Genomic DNA, 23,794 nt, shown 5'->3' on the forward strand with positions numbered 1-23,794 from the left:
AACAAGTTTAACTCTCTTCACTAATTTCACACTATTTTACTGCAAGATATTCATAATAAAACTTAATAAGATAAAACTTTACTTCATCATAAGTAGACGTACTTATAACGTTTTTTTAATAGTTACCTCTACGACTTACGGAAGCCCTAGACACTACCCTAGGCGTATCAATCGATGATTCACCCAATCCGGTAATAATAACGAAGTAATTCCGAGCCGAGGCTCCTGAGGGAGCCTTCGGACCCAGTTACTTATAAAAAAGGTTTAGGCTAAGCGCCATCTGCGCTTGGCCACCTCAAGCCGGTGAATCTGTCTGCCTCTTCAAGGCAAACAGTGGCAACTCAGTCACAAAAAAATGGACGATTCTTTCCTACAGACAAATACAATTGAAAGCGAATGAAAAACTTTCCTGTGTATTTAAATATTTATAAAGAAAATCCCTGCAATATATTCGCTGTATCCCTGAAGGATCGTTTACGGAAAGCACTTAATTTTATTACTCTAATCACTGTACCCTCACTCAATTAAGTACTGGAGACGGAATAATAGAAGAGGAATTAACAGTGTTTTGTTTTTGTTTCGACTGATAACTATATTTGACTAAATATAGTTCGAAGTTCTGAGTATTTCTGATGTTAAAAAATAAAATGACCAATATTTTATTTATGTACTAGCTGTTGCTTGCGACATCCTCCACGTGAAATTAAAAAATAATAAAAATACCTAGACTATGTTGTTCAGTGATAAAGTAGCTTAATAGGCGAAAGAAATTTTGGAAATCTGCCCAGTAGTTGTTGAATTATTTCAATACATACAAATCCAAAAATACAAATCTTTCCTCTTTATAATATTAGTATAGATATAGATTACATAAAAAATTGTTTTGTACATACTTTTATATGGATAAAACGCTAGAATAAAATTTCCCGACTATTCATAAAAGCAGATTGAGTACAGTTTTTCTTTGAAAGACCTCAAAGTATAAAAGGTCTTTATTGGATCGCGATATTAAAGCATTTCTCATTTCAATCGGATGAAGGAAATTCAATGACTGAATAATTTACGAGAAAATATTGCTTTCATTCTCATTCGTATGAAGATAAAAACTAGTTCTTGCTTGTGTTTTAAACATGGAATATCAATACCAGACTGCCTGGGAAAAGAATAAATAGTATCTTCTCTGTCATATCCATACCCTTCTCGTTATTATTAATGTTACTCAGTGATTATGTAGGTTCCTAATACAAAAGATTTTTCGAAACGAAACTTTAGAATCTTCAATGTAAACTCACTATCAAATCTGTTCTCTTAATTACATTTGTATAGATTAGTGTTTAAAAAACAGCAATGTACTTTAGGTATTATATTTTATCTGATTTAAAAGAGCTAGCTGCTTGTGAGTATTCTGACGTATTCAAATAAGAGAGCAAGTTGACTCCGCGTACAAGAGAAGATTTCCCGTTGGAAATACAAACGTAAAGCAGATAAATTTGTAATTTCCTTTTATACAGCAGTAATAAATATCTACGAAGGAAACGTAATTTTCAACATATTTATATCTTTACCAAAATAAATTATTACTGTCATTAAAAAAATATTATTAAAGAATTTAAAATTGAATTGCGTCATCTTTTTAATGGGTGATTAAAATGCGGAATATAATTTTTGAGCATATAAGAAAGAATAAGAACATGGCTTTGTTATATTTGCCTCTAAAAGATTTTCAGGTTGCGTGTAGAACTACTAAAAGTGTCAAACTATTTGATTGTAACTAAACGGTAATGTTCGAATCGTGAATTTCAGCCCCGCTACAGTTCGGTTTGTTCTGCTGGTAAAATAAAGTTCAAACGAATTTTTGTAATTGTTAAACTTTTTTTAACGATACAAAACTAACAAAATATAACGGATTGATAATAGTTTTGTTACATTGTTTCTATCAAAATACAGCGCAATACTGTTATTGTAAATACGACGTGAAATTTAAAACATCAAATATGTTAAAACAAAAGCATGCCGCAAAATGCTCGTAAACAAGGCAAATGTTTTTCATAGCTGGTACATTTTCACGAAACAAAAGTTATGATTTTGGAAGCTCTTTTTTAAAACCTTTATAAAAGCCGATATTAAAATGCATATGAAAAGTTAAGCATTTACATTTTAAATAAAATATTGCTACTTTAAAAAAAAATTAATATCGTTTTGAAGTATTCAACATATAAAAATGAGACGGAACGGACGAAAGACGGACGTCACTGTATATTCTAGAAAGATCGTTTCAAATTTCCTTAGAAACTAGTTCAAGTTTCTGTTGCGAAATAAATTCTCCTAAAGTATGTCGCAAGCCAATACATCAAGTTCTATAATAAATTCAAGTGATGTTTTTAATATATCATAATATTTCTAAGCATTTTTAACCGAAAAAAAAACCCATAAAATATACTAAACAGTGTGATTTTAGAGTAATGTATGGTTTTTTTGTATTAATCTTCCACTATACCAGAAAATGTTTGTTAGAAACATTACTATTTTTTTCATCTAGGCGCCAGTTGAAATAAATCACCTTTTGCCTCAGTATTTTAGTCGTACAATACAAAAATGATTTATAACTCGTTACGCAAGCAATCAATCATATTCAAACAATACAGATGATCTAGATATACTAGATGCCTATCGGAAAACGCGATATATTTTTATTGCATTGTTTTATCACGATACGGATCTTTCAATATAAAACTCATTGACAACCTGGAGCGAAACACTATCACTTTTAATTAGTTGTTAGCGTTTTATTAACCCTTTAATGTCTCGATTCGATATTGCCTTAAGTACAATATAACTAATCGATTTATAAATTTGTAATACATAAATGTTAAAGCGTAAAGGATCAATCGAGAAAGTATTTTGTTGATTACTGACAGCATATCCTTTATGCGTCCTTTATAGTACTGGTGAACTCAGACATAATACTTACATTCTCTTACAATATGGATAAGATCCGCCTTAAACGTACGTTTTGCCTTATCGCTAGTTATTGAATTTTTACCGAGCTCCGTGTTTGGCGGCTCGCCAAAAATTAAATAAACGTTTCTACAACTTTTAATTCTCCTTGCAGTCTCACCATCAATGATATAACGTAGATAATACATGAATAGAAATTAATCTTACAGTGGGTTTATATTGCAACTTGTGCGTCAAAATGTTGTCATCACTTAAGAGTGTTAAAGAAATAAAAAAGATAACAAGCGTTTTCATTAAAATTTTAATCCGAATAAAAAAGGATAGAAAAAGAGTTGAAAATTTAACATTAGGTTATAAAAAGAATTATGTTAATATAAACTTTATAAAATAAAGATTACTACTGTATAAATTATGTTAAAGTTATTTTACGCCCTCAATAAATTCGGACTGCACGAACTCTAAGTTACAGCGGATCATTGCAATTTTATGACTTAAGTTACAACGTGCACGTAGGATAAGAAAACATACCGGGACGTGCGCTTACTTAAGGAATTTTGATCTTATTAAGATACTGGAAAATTTCAGTATAAATAAAAAGAAAGTGCAATAAAATTGTACCATTAAATTGGGGCATATACAGTATGCCGTATTTTAATGAAGCAGAACATTAGCAAAGTAGTAATAAAATGAGTATAAACTGTAAATAAATCGACCATTTCATAAGGTACCTCAGTAATGGCCAACAATAATGTAAAATGTATATTTTAACGACATAATTCGTGTCATTAGGTCAAAAATAAAGGTGAAAATTGACCAAAATTCACGGGAAATAAGCTTCTCGCTACGAAATTGGTTGATGGCGTGCGTAAATAAACGAGATAGCATCAATAAATTTTATCTATTCATGAATTCGAATTAATATTAACGGCTGTTGGCGGGAACATATATCTGTCGGTTGCTTCAATTTATCTGTGCAAATTAAAATTAATCCGTTTTAATCCAATAATTTTGTTACACTTTAATTTTGTTAAATTGGACATTTAAGTATTTAACTTTTTTCCAAATAAAATTTTATATTTCTTGACGTGAAATCATTTATCAAATCATCAATGTATTTTACAACTCTATGAATAAGTCCTTAGTTATAATCATGTTCAGGCAAAAGTCAAAGGAAATAAACGTTGTTTACAAAATGAAAACTGTACGGAGTACGAAAATTTACTACGTGAATGTTATCACGGAGTCTAAGGATTTATGCAACCATACTTATGCTTGTTATCGTAGTCCTACTTAGGGTAGAAGTATAAATAAACAAGCCTTTTAAAATGTAACTTTAAAGTAAGTAAACGGAGTATAAATTGAGTTAAAAATTTGACTTAACTCGTTTAGCGAATACGTAGAAATATGAAAATTAATGTAATACATTTAACGAAAAATTACGGATGAAACAATTATGACAAGCCGATGTCATAAATTAGCGATGAATATTTATGAGTCGCGTCGGCGTCGCGTGCGGGGAATACCCTTTCGCGGGATTAAATTGCATGCAGAATAATTCAGGGAAAATTACGGCTAAATGTGAACACATTTAGAACACCGAATTACTGATAATTGCAAACGAATTGCAATTGCTAACAGCTTTACTATTGTGTTGGTTGGAAAAAAAGTCACCTAAATCCCGCTCTCCTTCGATTATAATTAAACTCCGTAAATCTTTACTTCTTTACTAATATTATAAAGAGGAAAGATTTGTATTTTTGTAAATATTAAAATAACTCAAACTACTGAGCCGATTTTAAAAATGCTTTCACAGTTTGAAAGGCAATTTATCTGTGAGTAACATTGGCTGTTTTAATTTAACGCGGGCGAGGTCCCGAGCAACAGCTAGTTTAACATAGTTTGAACTATGTTAAAGTAGCTGTTGCTTCTTTACTATCATACTAATATTATAAATGCGAAAGTTTAGATGGATGGATGGATGGATGTTTGTTAGAGTTTGCAGCCTAAACGTCTGAACGGATTTGATGAAATTTGGTATAGATAGTCTGGAAGAACACATAGGCTACTCACTTCTTCTTTAATTCCATGCGAACGGAGTTGCGGGCGAAATCTAGTATCTTAAATGTAAAATGTAGCACTCATTCAACACACGAGTAAAATTATTGTGCAAATCATCTCAGTTAACAGTCATTTTAAATCCATTACTACGGAGACATTTAGATAAAATCTGGAAGCTCACACGATACTCAAATGTACAATATTTTGTATCATTCAAGTAACATGATAACAAACGTCATCGTAATGTTACTTCGTGTATAACTTAAACAGATGCTTACTCGTATATTCAATGACATGTTCTGAATATAACCTTTTACATTCCGAAACTCTGAATAAAAAAATTGTTCAGTGTAACATAGAACACTATTGTAAATACAGATAAGATGACCAGGCAAAAGTTTAGGGTTATTTTCTATTCAGAATAACCTAAAAAAAATCTTCGTGTTAAAATAATGTTCATATCTAGTATATTATGATACTTTGTAATAACTTTAAATTTATAGATAGCTACTTATGATATTTTATCTCTGACTCGACCCGTGTCTAATATTTCATTGGTTTAATGTGATGTTTATGTAAATTTACGTTAAAAGTACTTTAATAAATTAAGTATTCAGTAAGTAGGATAAATGTTTATACTAAATTTTACGGGAAGGGAAACGAAGGCTTGAACATAAGAATACTTGTGGATCTCGTTAACGACAAAAGGTTTCTTGAGTCGGAGTAGAGCAGAGTAAAAATGTTAAATTCTTAACTTTTTTCTGTGTTACTAGAAAGAAATTATAACAAAAATTAAGAAATAAAATCTACTTTTAATGCCATTTGTAGTAAGTAGTAAAATTTGTAACCTACGGACTCTCTTATTTAATTCCTTACTATTTTTAGGTTAGAATCAGATTGTAATATTTCCTACTCATTCCGGCATAATACTTGATGTTAGAAAAACAACATAAACTTGCTTTATATCCTAATACAAAAAGGGGCTTTAAAACGTTCAACACAAGCGGTTTCCACTTACACTCGTGTTTCTAAAACGAGACAAAGCCCTTCTCGTGTACAGCACCTCTCTACCAAGATACTTAAGAACGACTTGTATTTAGGAGCAATTTAGTTTGGACTATTCCATTAAAATACGTCATCTAAATATTTTGCTGTTCAATTATCAATTTCTTGTGCAAAATAATGACTAACGGTAGAATAGTGAAACGAAATTTAAACACTTCGCGTCATAAGTACCGGACATTCTGACAAGCGTCAAATTTATATATCGTTACATAATTAAATGTCTCTACAACATTCAGCCGTAAATAAAGGAAAAGGTAAGGAAATTACTAAGGAAAATAACTTCATAAAGTCTGCATATTCCAGCATTTTATTATTTTTACGATTACAAATTCGTAGTGAAGATCGAGTGTGTAGTGAAAATTCTGCATGATAACGCACCGGGTTTTAAAAATAAAACAATTTTTTTTTTTCAAAATATTTATTGGAACACGACTGTAAATTTAACAAAATGCAAAATAGTTACTGTTACAAGGAGTATTGGGCTTAAGACCTTTTCCCACTATTCCTAACTCCACTAACATAACATAGTAACTGTATAACATTGTGTATGAAATATACAAAATGGCCAGTGATTTAATTCTAAATATTATATTTTTCATCGCATTAATATAAACATATAAAGAAGCTTATATTTTTGTGTTTTTATAAAAAATCATGTCCATTTTGTATATCACGTGGCCAAATATTGAAACGACATTTTATGTAACAGCGTATTTGATAAGGTTACGGTTAGCATCAAATTCCATTAAAATTGACGTCCGTCAGATTGTATTAGGCGCAAAACAAACGAAGTGTTTAAGATTCGTTTCAATATTCGGCCTTATTATTGAAAAAGGGTTGTAACATAGTTAACAAGAATTTAATATTGGAAGGGTAATTTGGCAAATTTTAATAGTGATTAGTAACAAGTTTAGTAAGTGGTTAAACAATTAAATCTAAGATATAAAGTACCTAACTACATGCGAGATTATGTAATAAAGTGATTCAACGTGTAAATAAAATTTAAAAGCTCTCGTAAATTTACTTCTTAGATAAAATTTCAATAAATTTATACTACATTAAAATTAATAATAAAATAAGATACAATTTGTAACATAGCAATACTAGAAATACATAATTTAAATAACATATAATTTTACTATTTATTTACGACCGTATACTGAAAAGATGTTTAAATAAGCAACAGATAAAAGGCCATGCATAAATTTCAAATTCCATAAAAATGACGTCCGTCAGATTAAAAACAGCCCTTTGTGCGAATTGTTTAAAATTCGTTTCAGTATCCGGTAACTAATCTTGTCAAAATAATATTTATTCCCTACAAAAACATAATTTGTGAACTGGACAAAATATTGTTACATTTTTAATTATATAAACATCAAACTATTTCACAAAATGTACTTAGACTGTAAATAAATAAAACAATAAGAAATGAAGCTTTGCTCCATCTTAGTCTAGATAAAAATCGTCATATAAATAGGAAAACATGAGATAGAAAAATCCTATAAAAGGCGAATCAGCAAATCACAAGAAGCTTAGTTTAGCAGATAAAGTGAGTGCTTATAACTAACAATAACTATATACAACAGTCTAAGAGTATATAAGATTATACATATGTAGCGTAGAAATACAATAGTAATCAACAGACAACAGCCATTCCAGTTAGACCTTTATCTTTGATAAAACTATGGCACTACTGTTTAGTCGCGCTTCAATTCCTATGAGGTTATATGGAGGTGCACACACTACACTTTTAGTTGACCAACAAAACTGTTGAATTGGCTGCAAAACTATTAAAAAACTCACAACAGTTGTGCGATAGTTTAGTCAAAGGTGTGCGCCAGCTCTCAGAGATAACTTAGTAACAAAAGATATATTAGAAGGCGTCAAAAATAGTTAAATCAGACCTTAATAAAGTTAGAAGGAACAGGTAATCTCAGTAAAAGTCCACATGCCTTTTATACTTTGATAACATAAAAAATAACACACAATTTTCACTCACAGTTTAAAACGGCACCTTCAAAATTTTCGCGTATTTTTGAGTAAGATGTATTGTTTTTTTTTATGTAATATACGCTGTAAAAACACTGGCCACTGGAACACTTATTATGTTTTATTTTTTTAATATAAAAACAAATATTTCTTGTACAGGTTGCCAGTATTACGTCAATCAACCAGAGGTAAGCAACGTATCATAGACTATCATCCAAAAACGCCTTATTTGCTCGTAACTAAATACTAAATTCAAGACAAACTGTAATTTAATCTAAGCATGATATTTACTAGATTTTTTACTATAAAGTTTTTTCATATCTAATATAGTAAACACTAAAAATACTTTTTTTTAGGTTCATCATAATAATGAAAAATCAATTCGAACTCTTTTGTGCATTGGATATTCGAGTAATTTGTATATCGTAAAAAAAATCGTTTGAGATTTTTTTTTTATTTTTGAAGAATGCATTAACATATTATTTAGGTAATGCTTATTTTAATATAATTAACATTTTAATTTACTATACATATAAAGTATTCGACTAATTAATGAAATTTCGCTAAGAGTGTTTCTTTTATCGCGGACTGTTCTTTACATATATTTTCACAGCCACTTATTAAACTACTTTAATTTAGTTTTTAACCGTTTTCATGACTTTTTTAAATCAAGCTACAAAAAAAAATTGTTGACTGTATTCAATTTATGAAAAATATATCCATGTATTCTCATATAAACCAATATAAATATAAACATATAAAAATCAATTTATTTGGTATAAAGACAATAAAAAATATAAATTATCTTTACTATTGTTGATTTTTTACGCCTGTTTTAAATTATTATAAGAGAACCATATTAGTACCATTTGGACATGTTATATTGAAATAAACAAATTCATTGGATTCAATTTAATAAAAACAATAAAGCAAGACAATTTAATAAAATCAACTACAAAAACTCATTTGTTAAAATAAATACAAGCAAAATTCAAGCACCAACAATCCTTCTAAATTCTACTTTGTGCATTCATTCTTAATGGGCTAAATAAAAATTGTGCTAAAAATACAATTAAACGTTTAAAAGTACAAGAAAAAGCAAATATTTAACTAAAATTCATCTCTTTGCCATATTAAATACGATCGAATTTCAATCGTTTAAAATAACCTTAAAAACCCTGTGTATAATTTGTTTAATTTTTTCTATATTAGGCAAGAATCAGCCTGGGTTTAAGGTTATGTTTTGTTAGCAAACACTCGTACATAGGACTAGAATATATTAACAGCCATAACAGACTCCTTTTAAAAGCCAAAGAACAATTAACTAACGACAAAGTATTTTGGTATTTTGTGCCTATTTGAATTCCACCATTTTGGCGCCAAACTAACAAGACGTTAGCGTAATTAGTTAGTTATAAGTGATTATGCCCACAGAATAAGATTAATTCTCGGTTTACAGAATGAAGTAAAAATCTGCCCAACAATTTATAAATAGGTCAGCAACCTTTGTATTACTAAAAGCGTGAACACACCTAAAACCAAACTGTTGTACAACTGTTTAGATTCGTTTTGATTCATATGAGCTTATATGCACACTGTTCGAATTTCAGTTGTACAACTAAACAGTTGAATTGGCTGCGAAACAATCGAAAATCGCACAAAAGTTGTGCGATTATTTAATTCAAGGCAAACTCAAAGTTTGAGCGACCATAGACTATAAAGATGTTTTTTTGGATGGATAATGTACAGCTGTCAAAAGGAGTCTGTTATTTAATTACTATAAGAACTAAAAGAAATCAACGACAAAATGTTTCGACGTCGAATTTCCATTTGGTATAATAAGACTTAGCAAATCAGTCGAAAGTTATTAAAAAATTGCAACTAAAATATTGTACAGGTATGCCTCTTTAACTCACAATTATTTACCAATAAAAAAAGGTAAATATTATAAATAATTTTAAATTTTTCTTAAACCTATTAAATAATTTTATAATGTCAAATATTGGCACTTTATAGGAAAGAGTGCAAAACATTACGAAATTATTTTAATTGTTAAATTAAATTTAAATTACAAATAGGAAACATAAGATCTGAGCAATAATTTTAGGACACTAAAATTTCATTAAAATATACTTCCATTTATTTTCTGTATTAACTAAAATAATTTAATTCAAAATCAAACTAATAAAATAAGCTTAAATACATTGACTACACAATACCTGCAAATTCCATAATAATAGCGTACATATGAAATAAAAATCAGAGGTCGTCAACATTTTTTTATCTAATGCTTTTTAATACAAGGGTGAATTTCACTGAAACAAAACCATGTAGGACAACTAGATTATACGAAATTTTTGAGTCACCCATGTTGTCATCAAAAAGCTACGTAATTTTATCATAGCATATTAAAAAAATTAGGTTACTATGTCGGCATAGCAGTTTAAAAATATTACAAAAATTCTACATAAAGGTCTTTAACAGCTTTCTTTGCTAAAATTCATTAGTTTCGGTTCAGTGTAAACGCACCCTAAATCTTACACAACAGTGCATTTATCAATAACAATTCAGTGAGCTATCGCAAAATGTCCGTACAAATTATTAACAACAGTTGTCGTAAATTAACACATTCAATGCCACTATGATCATATGCCACTAGGATCACATGCCACTATGATCACATGCCACTAGGATCACATGCCACTAGGATCACATGCCACTATGATCACATGCCACTATGATCACATGCCACTATGATCACATGCCACTATGATCACATGCCACTATGATCACATGCCACTCTGATTACGTGACACTCTCCGTGGCAGTGAATGTGTTAAAGTGTTTTACGCGTCTTTTTCAAACGCGTTTTAAACATATATTACGTGATTTTCATTTTTTTACTAGTCTCGTCCAACATTTCCTTTAGTTTAGTCAACGGGGAACGTTTCTCGTCGCCAGTTTTAGGCGCGTATGATGTCGGCAAATGGATGTGTAAGGGATCTTTCAGACGTGCGAGATCCTTTTGGAGCTTGTCTATCTAAAAGGTACAAAAAAAAAATGTTATCTTCTAAGAAATAAACAACTCTTGTGAAATATTAAGAAAAAATCTTTGACGTAAATTTGAAAAGCAAGTCTAGTTTGCGGTAAATGTCTTGAAAAATGAGTTTGTCTCGCAAGGGGACTGCTAGGCGTCATTGACCGAGGTCAAACATTTGACCTTAAGCAGCTCTAGTTAAAGTTTCAGTAGATATAACATTTCTTATTTTATTGCGATATTAAGAAAAAATGTATTGATGTAAACAAAGTTTGTAAAAAAATAAAGTGTCTGAATAAAAAATGTTGTTTACCTCATCCTTTAAGTAATTATAATGATTGATGTCAAGTCCGATTTTTTTCGCTTTTTTGTGAAGCATCAAGAGATGTTGTCTGTCTTTTACGTCCGGTAACACGTATTCCTGAGACAAAAAAAACACTCAGTATTAAAAAATATATAATTAATCACGATAACGAAATAAAAATTTTGATTGTGACTTGCTTTCAAACTATGGCCACCTAAGACTGTTTCTACTATTAAAGTCATTCCACCATTTAATAGACACATTTTTTTTTCTATTTTTCTTAATAAATCTCTACTATCTCACTTTCAAGTTACCTGTTTCGTCAACACAAAGTACGCGTAAGCTGCCATCGCGGTACCATAAGTGACAAAGTAAGTGACAGGCTCCATTATATCCCAGGAGTACTCCCACCATGTCAGCCGCGCTAGCACTCCGAACTGCACCCCCATCAGACCTAACCCCACCCACGTGAGGGCGGAAGTACGTCGAGAAGTCTCCACTTCCAGAGACATGCGTTTCTATGCAATAAGAAGACATTTAGTATTTCTTCATTACAAAATTTTATTATAAGACAATCTAAAAGAACCAGTTGAAAGCCATGGCAAATATTTGTGGCTCAAAAAGTAGGATTGTAAAATGCGCCAAAATTAAAAATCAAAAGAGAAATTAGCAAATGTTTTCGAATCGTTCCAAGTTCAAATGTTTATTTTTTTTTACATTATGAGTGGCCTTCATATACTGCCAGTTCCAAGTCATTTCCGTAATAAAGAATCTGCCTGGTATATACAATTCAATGTAAGCTATCAAGGCTTACCTCTTCCAGTGGTTGCAGTTCCGAGGAGAGCTTTTCCAGTTGGCCTCGAAGCTCTCGCTCTTTGCGGATTTGATGCTCTCGGACATTAAGAGCTTCATACAACTGGTTGACCAAGTTACGCACATCGCTCAAACGAGTTATCTCTTCTGAACTCAACCGCTCCTGACAACAAAAAATGAACATTAAATACTCGGTAATAAAAAAGTATATTAATTCGTCAACAAAAATGCTAGCAATGACAATAACACTCACCTGAGGCGGACTTTTAACGTAATATTCTGTGTCGTTAATGATGAGTCGGAAATCGTTCTCTAGCAGCGACTCTACCGTGTCGCTAGCGGCAATGCGCACGCGCTCGTCTGGAGCTAAGGCGACCGCGCGCTCTACTCCGCGGTCTTCCGCCTTCACCTGTATAAACATGTACATTGCTGTTAATTTGTACAGCTCTAAACAATTATTTATACCAGGTATAACAATAAATTTAAAGCCAACTACCAGAACCTTTAAGTATGAACTAACTCTAATGGTGCTACCTCAACCCATATAGAACTGGTGGGGTTCCCGGTATTGAGAAGACCTCATTCATTCCATTAAATTCAGATACCCTACTCTTTATTGCAAAGACACAACGGATACCTCTTGTAATTAATTCCGTAGAGTCATTGCTTCACTAACCTGTTCTAATAGATCTCCGACGGTCTGTGAGACGGGGCGCAGTGTGAAGCGGCAACGCTCGCGGCGCGACGGCAGAGGCACCGTGATCACCGGTAGCCCGCGACGGTACGTCACCGACACCTCTGTATAACAAACGAAAATTAAAACTTTAACAATGAAATCACCAAAAGGTGTTAAAGTTTAGTTTACCCATACAAGCACTTATTGCTACCTCAATACTTTTGTTGATAAAAAGTTCTTTTTGTACAGTAAAAAACCGCGGTAATTAGCATTATTTCCGACATTACACGAAGAACCAAGTCTAGGAAAGTGAAATCGCTGCGATTTCCAATTTTGTCTGATTTTTATCGACATAAAAATCAGATGAAACTAATCTTTGAATGTAACAAAGATCAACTACAGTTGAAAAGTCGCAATAAACAAAAAATCTAGACATTTCTAAATGCGACAAACTAAAAAAAGACATGGCAGCAAATTATTACCCCGCGACCTGAGGTGAACTTATCGCCCTGTACCAGTCACGAGCGTAAGCCAATGATTTATTTCACGACAGCAGTAAGCTTCAAATACGAATTCCAACTCTGTCCTTTCTATTTCAACAAACATTTGAAAGATGATATTTGTAATTGAGAAAACATCTCGGAATTGAATAGAGTTGAGTACATAGTTATGATATTGAGTTACATAAGTCGATCTGAATGTTACATAAGTTACAATATATACTATCAAGGCGGGTCTCCGAGAGAACAACTTAATAAGCACTGTCTAAAGTTATATTTAAATCTATCATAACACATGTGGTATGTAGGAAAACCAAAGATGGGTCAAAGTAATTCAAAAAGTCTTTGAATTAAGAATTAAAATTAAAATGAAAATTAGTATAATATTTATTAATTTAAATGGATAACGTAAATATTTAAAAGAACCCTTCGCCATCAAAATAAGACTAATTAAGATAAGCGTAATATAACTTTCACTTAATGCGTGTTATTTTACGTAAGTAATTTGCTCTTCTTAAGAACACGTTGGTATTGTTTTAAATGTAAATTACAAGACATTATACACTATCTAACATCTAATCAAAGCTTCAAGATCTTCTTACTTTCTTTTGTAATGTAACCGAAATATGAAAATACTTTATTACCTATTAAGTATGACTAAGTACTTTGAAGTACGTATTACACGGTGAAAGAAAGTTTTACGAACATAAGTAGATAAAATTCGATAAAAGGGACATGAAATATACAATTCCAAGAATTCTCATCGTTACAAAAATAAGGTAAAATATCAAACATTTTAAAGGCAGCTACGAACTACGCTGTCCTATAATATAGGAGCTTAGTATGAAAGCTTTACGACATACTTGGACTTTATAAAACTTCGATAATAAATTGCATTAAAACGACACGTGTTAGATAAGCCTCTATTGAATGTCACCTTGTTAGGCTTGTTAGGTTAGGGCTGTCATACAATGAACGTACAATACCGGCGCTAAAAACCTCGGATAACGAAAATAGTGACTTGTTGACATCTATGTTTGAATATCCCGAACATCGTGTTGATTCGAAGTCTAGCCAAACCTAAAGGTGGCAACCCTATTCACTATATGTTGAATATGAAAAATTTTTGGCCTTAATCCAAGCAATATAAACATTTCTTTTGACTTTCACGTTAAGCATGACTATTTAAGCAATATGTATGAATACAGTCGAATAAATAATATTTTCATACTTAAATTTTTTTTAAAAGTTCTACATTCGTGTTGAAAAATTTTAAAAGCGTTCAAATATAAAATTGAAATTACCTAACGTACAAAAATTGGTATAACCCATCACATGTCAGTATAGCAAACACAGAACAATGAAAACATAACTGAGCAATCAATTAGCAGGAAATTGTTCCATTACACCTCACAGCAGACGTCGTCGCTTCAACCTGATTGTCAGAGCACCACTTAACAGATTATCACTACGTACACTTGTACACAGTTACACTTATATGTATTACACATATTTTTTATTACATACTAGCTTTCGCCCGCGACTCCGTCCGCGTGGAATTAAAAATAACAAAAGTAAGTAGCGTATTTGTTCTTCCAGATTATCCTCTACGTCTATGCAAAATATCATCATAATCCGTTCAGCGGTTTAGGCTACAAACAAACATCCATCCATCTAAACGTTCATATTTATAATATTAGTATGCTTGTATGCATGCTAGTATGCATGCTTCATGATTGTCATAACACGTTAGATTTAAATATACTTTATTACTTACAATTTTAAATATTTTATTACAAACATTTAGAAAAAAACTTAAGATTAAACTCTAATAAAGAAAATCATTAACCTAAAGAGAATTTATATTTTGTTTTAATATTTTTATATTGTGCACTAGTTTTGCGTCGCAGTATTTCGTGCGCGACAGTACAAAATAGGATAGTTAAAGCTTTCGAGCCGGTAATAGCTCAACAAGGGGACAAAGGATCTTGTTGAATCACTTATTCTGAGCTCGACCAAACACGGATTTACGGAATCTAAAGCGAATTAGCGATTACATTAACTGTATTATTGGATTTACTGTAGACCCTTTGTGTACTTTAAGGATGAATTTTTACCTAAAGCTACATAAGGTAAAGTCTTTTACTCTGCTGATTTCTGATCTATATAAAAGACTTGCTGTAGCCCGCGACTTTGTCCGCGTGGAATTAAAAATGTAGCCTATGTTACTGATAACGTAACTGTTCAATTGTGAAAGAATTTTTGAAATCGCAAAGTAGATTTTGAGCTATTTCAATACATACAAAAATCCAAAAATACAAATCATTCCTGTTTATAATTATAATATTAGTATGAGTATAAGTATAAATATTTATACTTTGATGATGATTGATTTTATTTAAGCAAAAAGAACAAGTAAAAGGTTAATGTAACAGTGCTAAATAAATGAACTCATAAATTAAAAAAGTTTTTACTCGGTCTGTTTCGATAGAAGGAACGCATTTCAAATTCATCTATTTTGCTATACAATCACTACTTGTATACGAAATAATAGTTTTAACAATAATTGTACCGTATCATATTTCTTCATATTATTTTACTTATCAGATATTTGCATATATAATTTGTAATTGTAACATTGCAAGCAATATAATAATTAGATATAGCGATTGCTAGAAAGTTGCAAAGTTAACGCAAAATGAACAGTTTTTCCGATCTACTTACTTCAATTTATTCATGACATTAAGACCAAATTCAGTTTTATTATTACGTGAGACGTGTACGGAATAGTAACGTTTTAATTGTTTTAAAATTAGATCTCATGTCTTGAAACATACTGTTATAAACTTTATTGGTGTTCGTGTTTTAGAATCACTAATCTTTGGGTTGCTACTAGGGATTGCAAACCCGCGAAGTGGGATACCACAATCCAGCGGGAGGCCGCACCATTTTAGGTCCTGTGGGATCTCGCTGTAAAATTGTCGATTCCGCAAAAATCCCGTGAGAACGTAAACAGTGCGGGATCGTATTCCCTAGTTACTACTTCCGAAACTCCTGTACGTACGAGTGTCTACATTTAGCATAATGATACATAGAGTTATAAAGGTGTAGATCTGAAACAGAGGGTTACTAACAAGTCTCAAACAAAGATGTCGATGATAGAGAGTGTGATGAGAGAGAGATTTAACAGTGGTAGAGCCCGCTTTAACATCTTAGCACGAATGGGTCGGCTCGACCGGTGCAATACCACGACCACACAGAAGACATGTGTGAAGTGGAAAAAATTCCGCGTTTCGTGTGATGAGTGTTGTGCCGGAGGTCCAATTTAGTCCTTTTCCCGTTTCACCCTTTTCAAATAAGGAAAGGATTGGATGGGAAGTGGATTTGACGGTGGAGGAGACGCATAGGAAGGGGAAATATCCTCTTTATGTGCGTCTTCTTCTCCCTTAATTTAGGGTAGGCAACGCATGTCCATGCGGATGTCTATGGCCAGCGATCGCTTCGCCATTTTGGCGGATTTAGGTGGCCGCTTGCTCATTTGCCACCTTATTGTATAAAAAAAAGAGAGACGAAGGAGATTAAGAAACCAAACCACTATCTACTAGACAACACTACCATATATGAAAGCTAGTAGATATCCTTAGATAAGTAAAGTTAACATAAGCCTTGTATAAATTAGACAGCGGATCCGCCAAACAAAGTAAACGGTCCACGTAAAAAGGTTAAATAGGAAATACAGAGTAAAAATGCAGCATAAAACAAAATAGTGAGCGCATTAGCGTTAATTGCGCCCGCAAAGGTACAGTCCACTCTGTTTTCTCTTATTTATACTCTATTAGAAATACAAATGTGTTCCTAAAACAATAACGCAATGCAGAAAATCTGAGGCTTGTTAATTTAAATTTAATTTTAAATCAAGACTTAATGCGACTCTGCAGGAAAATCTTTACAAAGACAAAAAATACATATAGAAAACTAAGTTCGTAAAACATTTCAACGTTATTAAAATAACAAAATTCCGACCTTTTCCTAATAAGAAGCATATAACTTATTGGCGTTATCTCGAAAATTTAATTTCCCTGTTTAAGTATGCTCTTCATTTATTTGAGATCTAATATCCAATTTAATTACCTATACTAAAATCGTACTTGATGTAAAGTGTGCTTTCTCCAAAATAATTGAAAACTTAAGTATTTCTCAACTTATAAATGTGATCAATAACATTAATAAGAAAGTTAACTTTTAATTTTGATTAAATTAAAAAAAACCATTAATATTTAAAACTGAGTCTGACATTTTAACTTGGACAAAAAATGGTTATCCGTTTTCATAGACTTATAGTCTCCTTGGCTTCTAGAAGTTTCCCCTATCTTCGACAAAAGAAGCATTTAAGAAAAAACTGTTTCGTACAAAAAAATATTACGTGATTTTGATAATACAATATAATCACCAAGATAACATTCTGCAAACATTTGCGTGTAAGAAATGTTATCGTAACAAATATTCTTTGCACATGACAGCATGCCAATATATTAAAACAGTACATTACAATGATTAATTATAAAACAATTTACATATAAACAACAACATAGATATCATTGAAAAACACTATTGCATAGTATCGGCCAAACTAAACTATCGGACAACTGTTTAGTCTCGCTTTGATTCCTATGAATATGGAGGTCCGCACACTACTCGATTTTCTAAAACTAAACTAAACATTTGAATTTGCTGAAACAATCGACAATCGCCCAACAGTTGTGCGTTTAAGCAAAGGTATGCGCCCGCACTTACATCGATCTGAAGATTGTTTTAATTTGTATTACATCCAACAATAGATCATATTTTTCGATCGCTATATACGATCTTAAATCAGTTAAAATAAACCCTAATTGATTAAAAAACTTAAATACTTAGGTTATCATGTAAACTCAAATCGTTTCAGTTCATCACCATAAAATATAGGCTACGCAAATCGAAGTATATCGACCATTCATAGTTCACAAGCATCGTTGCACAAAGTACTTGGAACAGCGCCAAAATGCGTACACAAATCGTAAATTGCGAACAATAACCGTTTAAATCTCCTCACTAGAATTTTAGTGGCTTAAAATGTTTACACTGAAATAGTTTGAGCTTCGATAGAGTAAAAAATCTAATTGTAAAAATATAGTTTTAATTCCTATCCATCTATTTAGTCGTTTGTTAAATAATAAACCAACTAACCCAGAATACGTAATTAAGTTGAATCTGTGTGTTTAATCTCTTGATTGCTATAAGTTCATATGGAACTGCACACACTATTCGATTTTTAGTTATACGACTAAACAGTTGAATTGGCTGCCAAACAATCGCACAACTGTTGTGCGATAGTTTAGTTAAAGGTGTCCACACTAAAGATGTAATATCTCGTTAGTTTGTAATCATGTTAGAAATCATATACTGCTATTTGCTGATCTTTTCGATAAGACGATATTACAGAGTTTCACATTTCAGTGGCGATTTTCTTATAGACGGAAGCAAACGAGCCGTTAACTAACAACCGCTTCGTCTGCAGTTAAGTGAATCCGTAATTTATCAACATCCGCAACCGTCAGTACTGCTCGGATATTTTTATTTTAAAAAGAATACGTAATTTGAAATTAGAAGTCATTCATTCATCTGACGAAATGAAGCATTAGTTACTCGACTTTGATTTAGAGTAGATTCAATTTTTGTCATTCGGTCTCTACCACTTTTGAAGTTCCGATCTGCAAACTCCTTAACAATCTTGATAAGTGAAGTGTCATTTAAAATGTATTTGTGTGTTAGAGATACAATCAGGCGAACAATTTTTTTAATTAAGAATTAGAACATCAAATATGTTAAGTGATGTTAATACGATGGCCTGAAGATCCCTCCATCGACATTTTCCGCTGGGAAAGCAGCGGCTTGTGTAATTAGTAGAAACGAGAGCGAAGCGATTTCTGAGACGGACCGCGAAACAATTAGCCCGCGGACAATGCAAGTACAAGTGCTGGACGGTAAGCGGGTTTACTAACACTAACATATGAAAGCTCACAAATGCTTATAGCATAGTTTGTGGATGTTGCAAACGCCATATTAAAATTTTACTGCAGTGCATTATATCAACTGTAAAATCCTAAAAATAAAATACTATCTGTTGCTCGGGACTTCGCCCGCGTGGAATAAAAAAATATAGCCTACGTTATTCACTGATAAAGTAGCTTTTTAACTGTGAAAGAATTTTTGAAATCGGACCAGTATTTTTTGGGTTATTTTAATACACACAAAAAAATAAAAATCTTTTCTCTTTATAATATTAGTATACCTACATAGACTTATATCATGTCATCAATTTAAAAGTCTATATTTAGGAGTATTAAATCATCCAATCTTATAGAACTCATAGATAATAGACACTTGTCCTTAATAAAGATAATTAAATCGTCCACAGAGAAGGTACCGCTCGGCTCTCGTCAATTAACAGCTGAGTAAGAAGAGCGTGCGATATGCGCATGCGACGCTACGCTTCACATTAGAGTCGCGAGCCGCGCGGATATGCGGTGTGCAGCCAAACGGTTTGGCACCCCTGGATAAAAAATCTTGTGTCGAATTATCGGTCTGTGTGTAATGGTGTTCGGGCTCTGGTGACAGGGGTGTCAAGGGTGTCAGTGTGAGTGACGGTGTATGGCATGGGACAGTAATGGGGGCGGGACACAGCGCGGAGGGTGACTGCGGCGCTTATGCCAGCGATCCCCCCACGCATGATCGGCGGAAAACTAATAAACGAAGGCGAAGGTTGGTTTACATTATTTTTATTTTAAATATGTTAATCTTATCAAACCCACCTCGCTTTAATCTGGCTGGCGATAACTTTTTTAGAATTTAAAACTACATTTAACTTACGATTTTTAAGAATTCTTAAATATTAAATATCTCTGGACCATTTTCTTTTGTATTTTTGTCAGCATCTGTTTGCATCTCTTTTTAATTGGAATTGAAAGGAAAGGTTTAAAATTACGTCTAACGTCGCAAAAGTAACTATGTCTTAAACAGATGTTTAAATAATACGAGTAGTAACCCACGGTTACCCAAACAACTATACACCGAATTTGAACCTTTTAAAGTATAAATGACATTTTTACTTAAGTCAGCAATATGTAAGCTTGGATTTGACCGATAACGCTATTAAGTAACGTTTCAAACTTAGTCACGACGTCCCAGCTCACGAGAAATGTATTTACATAAAGAATTCACTACTGTTATTGAACTTATAACAGCTCAAGCAATAAACATTCCATCATATTTCATTCTGTTATATTAAGTTTCACACGAGGGTAAAACAAGCAGTATAGAGTGTTACAGCTATTTGAATGCACTTCTGTCAGAGGACATATTCTATCCTACTTTGCCTCACTGTGCTACCCTAGTGTGAAACTACCATGAGCTTTTTGACTGTTACTCTAATAAGAAATTTTAAACACAATATTTCTTCTTATAAATATAAAAGATACTCGTACAAAAACTTCTAGAAGACTTTTGTAAGTTAAACAACGTTATTAACGATTATTCATAGCCCCCAGGCTTGTGGAAGTATAGAGCAAGTTGGCGAGCCTCCAAATTAGGACTCGGACAATTTTGTAAAATACATTTGCATCCAAATGAATTTGCTTTTATTGTACTTCTAAAGTTTTCCAGAAAATAACATCATTAATAAGTAACACTCTGAGAGGTCTAGAACCTTCTTAAAACACGTAATACATTAAATTGGACTTCCACTGAGTAAATCATACAAAGTTTCTCAGTAAACTGGAACAATATCTCTCATAACTACTCTAGCACAAAGAGTCTATGCTCTCTGTCAGAATTATGATCGGAGAATAGTCACCATACATCAAACCAATCCTTTGTCGCAATCGCAATTGAGACCACTCATTTGCATATAGACCATAGACGTTCTAAGCTTTTAGACACGTCTATAACAATGCAAACAGTGCACGCAAGATTTCTTTATGTCATTGGCATTCATTTACTATCCTAGCAATGAGTATTTGTTCGCAGTCAAAGATTAAGAGTATCTTTATTAAATGCCTAAGACTTAGTTCTTATATTGTTGAATATTAAACATAGATTTTGTCTCTACATGTACATTTAATCCATGCACCACAAATCCCATATGAATAATTTTTTAATCTTACTTCTTACTAATATTATAAATGCGTTTAGATAGATGGATGTTTGTAAGAGTTTGTAGCATAAACGGCTGAACGTATTTTGATAAAATTTGGTACAGATGTAGATAATAGTCTGGAAGAACACATAGGCTGCTCACATTTGTTTTTTTTAATTTCTTGCGGGCGGAGTGGCGGGCGAAACCTAGTTATTCATAAGTAAGTAAAGTTAAATATGATCGACCTCTGTGATCTTCAGGCGATGAGACTATTAAAGGAATTAATATTACACTCTATTAACGTTGATAATTTTTAAACCAATTTACCTATCATTTACAAAGCATATTCTTTGCAATTTGACACAACTAGGATTAAATTCATAACAGTACTTATGTACCTTTTGAATTTCGTTTCGTAGTTATCATGAATAAAATTGTATTTTGAGACGTAAACAGATTAATAGAAACAAGAAATGCAATTTGTAAAATTACCTTCATAAAAAAGTACAAGTTACACTTTTTATCTTGCGAAACAGTTTAAAGGTATTCATTTTGCGCAAGTTGTCGAGTTTCAAAACTACCAAAAGGTGGCAAAACCTCAATTATAATATGTATTTTATACATTATTGCGATAAGGGACTTACATTAAAGCAATATAAATACATTTGCACAACTTTTATTACGTCCATTTTTAAATATTTTAATATGATCAATTGTAGCTACATCTCTTCTCTTCTATTCTTTACCAATGTTCCCAAAGTGGAGCAGAGGGTGTCCACAGTACTCCGCCAGCTCGCTCTGTCCTGTGCTCTACGTTTGGTCTCGGACCATGACAGCCCGATTGCCTTCAAGCTACTTAGATAGATTTATTAAAACTAGTAAATATTACACTTTACATGTACTTTTCTATCCTAGGCCCCTATTTAAGTTGTTAAATGTTGAAGACAACTAATTAACAACTAAATCTAACTCCAACAAACTTAACTATTTGAGTCTGTCCTGCGGGTACGAAATATTTCAACAACGTAACATGTTTCATTTGTTACAAAGTAAAAGTTTGGTTTTACGGAATAGTTGCCGTGAAAAAGCATGTTGGAAATGCATAGCTTCGACAGAATATTAAATCCTTAAGAGATGCGATTTCACTCTAACCCTCTTTTCCATGACCGAAATTTTAATACAAAAACATAATCATTCCTGCGATATATTTTGGTATGCTTCTTTTAGCGGGGGGAACTACCGTCTTTATATTAAGAACATTCAATATTGACACTTGGATTGAATGTGTATGGCTACAAAGGCAGAATACCAAAGAAAGCATGGATAGGTTTTGTGAAACAGAATATGTTTAAGGGCTGAATTGAAATATAACGGCTGACGCTCCGTAGAGACTAGTGTAGAAAGAAAATAGTAGGAATCAAAATCTAACTCTTTTGTCGTGAAATCTTTGAAATATCTAGCGAGTAAGCACATAAACATCTCTTGTTGTCGCAATTCACAATCCGAACAATTGCAAACATCAACCGACAATGCAGTTTCGGTCGCTCGGACAAAACATTTGCGCTTTATTACAATAAACACGAATAGGAATTTGTTATTTTCTAAAGCCGTTATTCACAAAGTTTATTTCAAACTATCTATTAATTAGAGAACGATTATTAAGCACCAATAGCCTAATGGTTTGGGGTACAGATTGCCGCGATCTTGCGGTCGATGATTCGAATCCCGTCTATTGTCGTGAATACTAGCAACAAGCAAAGAGCTTAGTGGGAATGGTTAAAGGAAATATTAGTAAACTAGCTGTTACTTTGCGACTTCATCCGCATGAAATTATGAAAATCTTATTTTATTGTTTACATTTGTCAAAATATCAATTACAAATATCAAAATGACATGATGATGACAACCTTGCTTGCTTGATGTTGGCAGTAACTTATGGTCTCTTTCCCACATTAGCTTATATAGCTTAAAGCGTGACGTAAGTGTAGGGTTTCTTATTAAAAAAAAGGATTATTCAAAAATATGCTGTAATTGCTGACATCTTAGGAAACAAAAAAGTGTGTGTTTACGCTTTATTATAATACTATAGATTAACAAAATTATACTAATATTATGAATAAAAAAAATCTACAAAAATAAACTTTTTAATAAAAAAACAAAACCGACTTCCAAACAAAATACACGAAAAACAAAACAAAATGCACTAAAAACAAAACAA

At 32.2% G+C, this 23,794-nt stretch overlaps 2 protein-coding genes across 2 annotated transcripts in view; one reads left to right on the top strand and one right to left on the bottom strand.

Annotated features, from left to right (window-relative positions):
* Nucleotides 1-10,361: 10,361 nt before the first annotated feature.
* Nucleotides 10,362-23,794, bottom strand: part of LOC106101464 (calcium uniporter protein, mitochondrial) — a 66,923-nt gene continuing 53,490 nt past the window's right edge. Inside the window, exons 3-8 of the mRNA XM_013280706.1 lie at nucleotides 12,904-13,025; nucleotides 12,481-12,636; nucleotides 12,229-12,390; nucleotides 11,729-11,932; nucleotides 11,424-11,531; nucleotides 10,362-11,113 (exon numbers count right to left, since the gene is read on the bottom strand). Coding sequence (XP_013136160.1) covers nucleotides 10,955-11,113; nucleotides 11,424-11,531; nucleotides 11,729-11,932; nucleotides 12,229-12,390; nucleotides 12,481-12,636; nucleotides 12,904-13,025 — 911 coding nt within the window. The 3' untranslated portion in view covers nucleotides 10,362-10,954. The remainder of the gene's footprint in view (nucleotides 11,114-11,423; nucleotides 11,532-11,728; nucleotides 11,933-12,228; nucleotides 12,391-12,480; nucleotides 12,637-12,903; nucleotides 13,026-23,794) is intronic.
* LOC106101453 overlaps nucleotides 19,232-23,794 on the top strand; it is a 55,506-nt gene continuing 50,943 nt past the window's right edge. Inside the window, exons 1-2 of the mRNA XM_013280694.1 lie at nucleotides 19,232-19,426; nucleotides 19,861-20,204. Coding sequence (XP_013136148.1) covers nucleotides 20,110-20,204 — 95 coding nt within the window. The 5' untranslated portion in view covers nucleotides 19,232-19,426; nucleotides 19,861-20,109. The remainder of the gene's footprint in view (nucleotides 19,427-19,860; nucleotides 20,205-23,794) is intronic.

Source organism: Papilio polytes, unplaced genomic scaffold, assembly GCF_000836215.1.
Source record: "Papilio polytes unplaced genomic scaffold, Ppol_1.0 DF824303.1, whole genome shotgun sequence".
NCBI lineage: Eukaryota > Metazoa > Arthropoda > Insecta > Lepidoptera > Papilionidae > Papilio > Papilio polytes.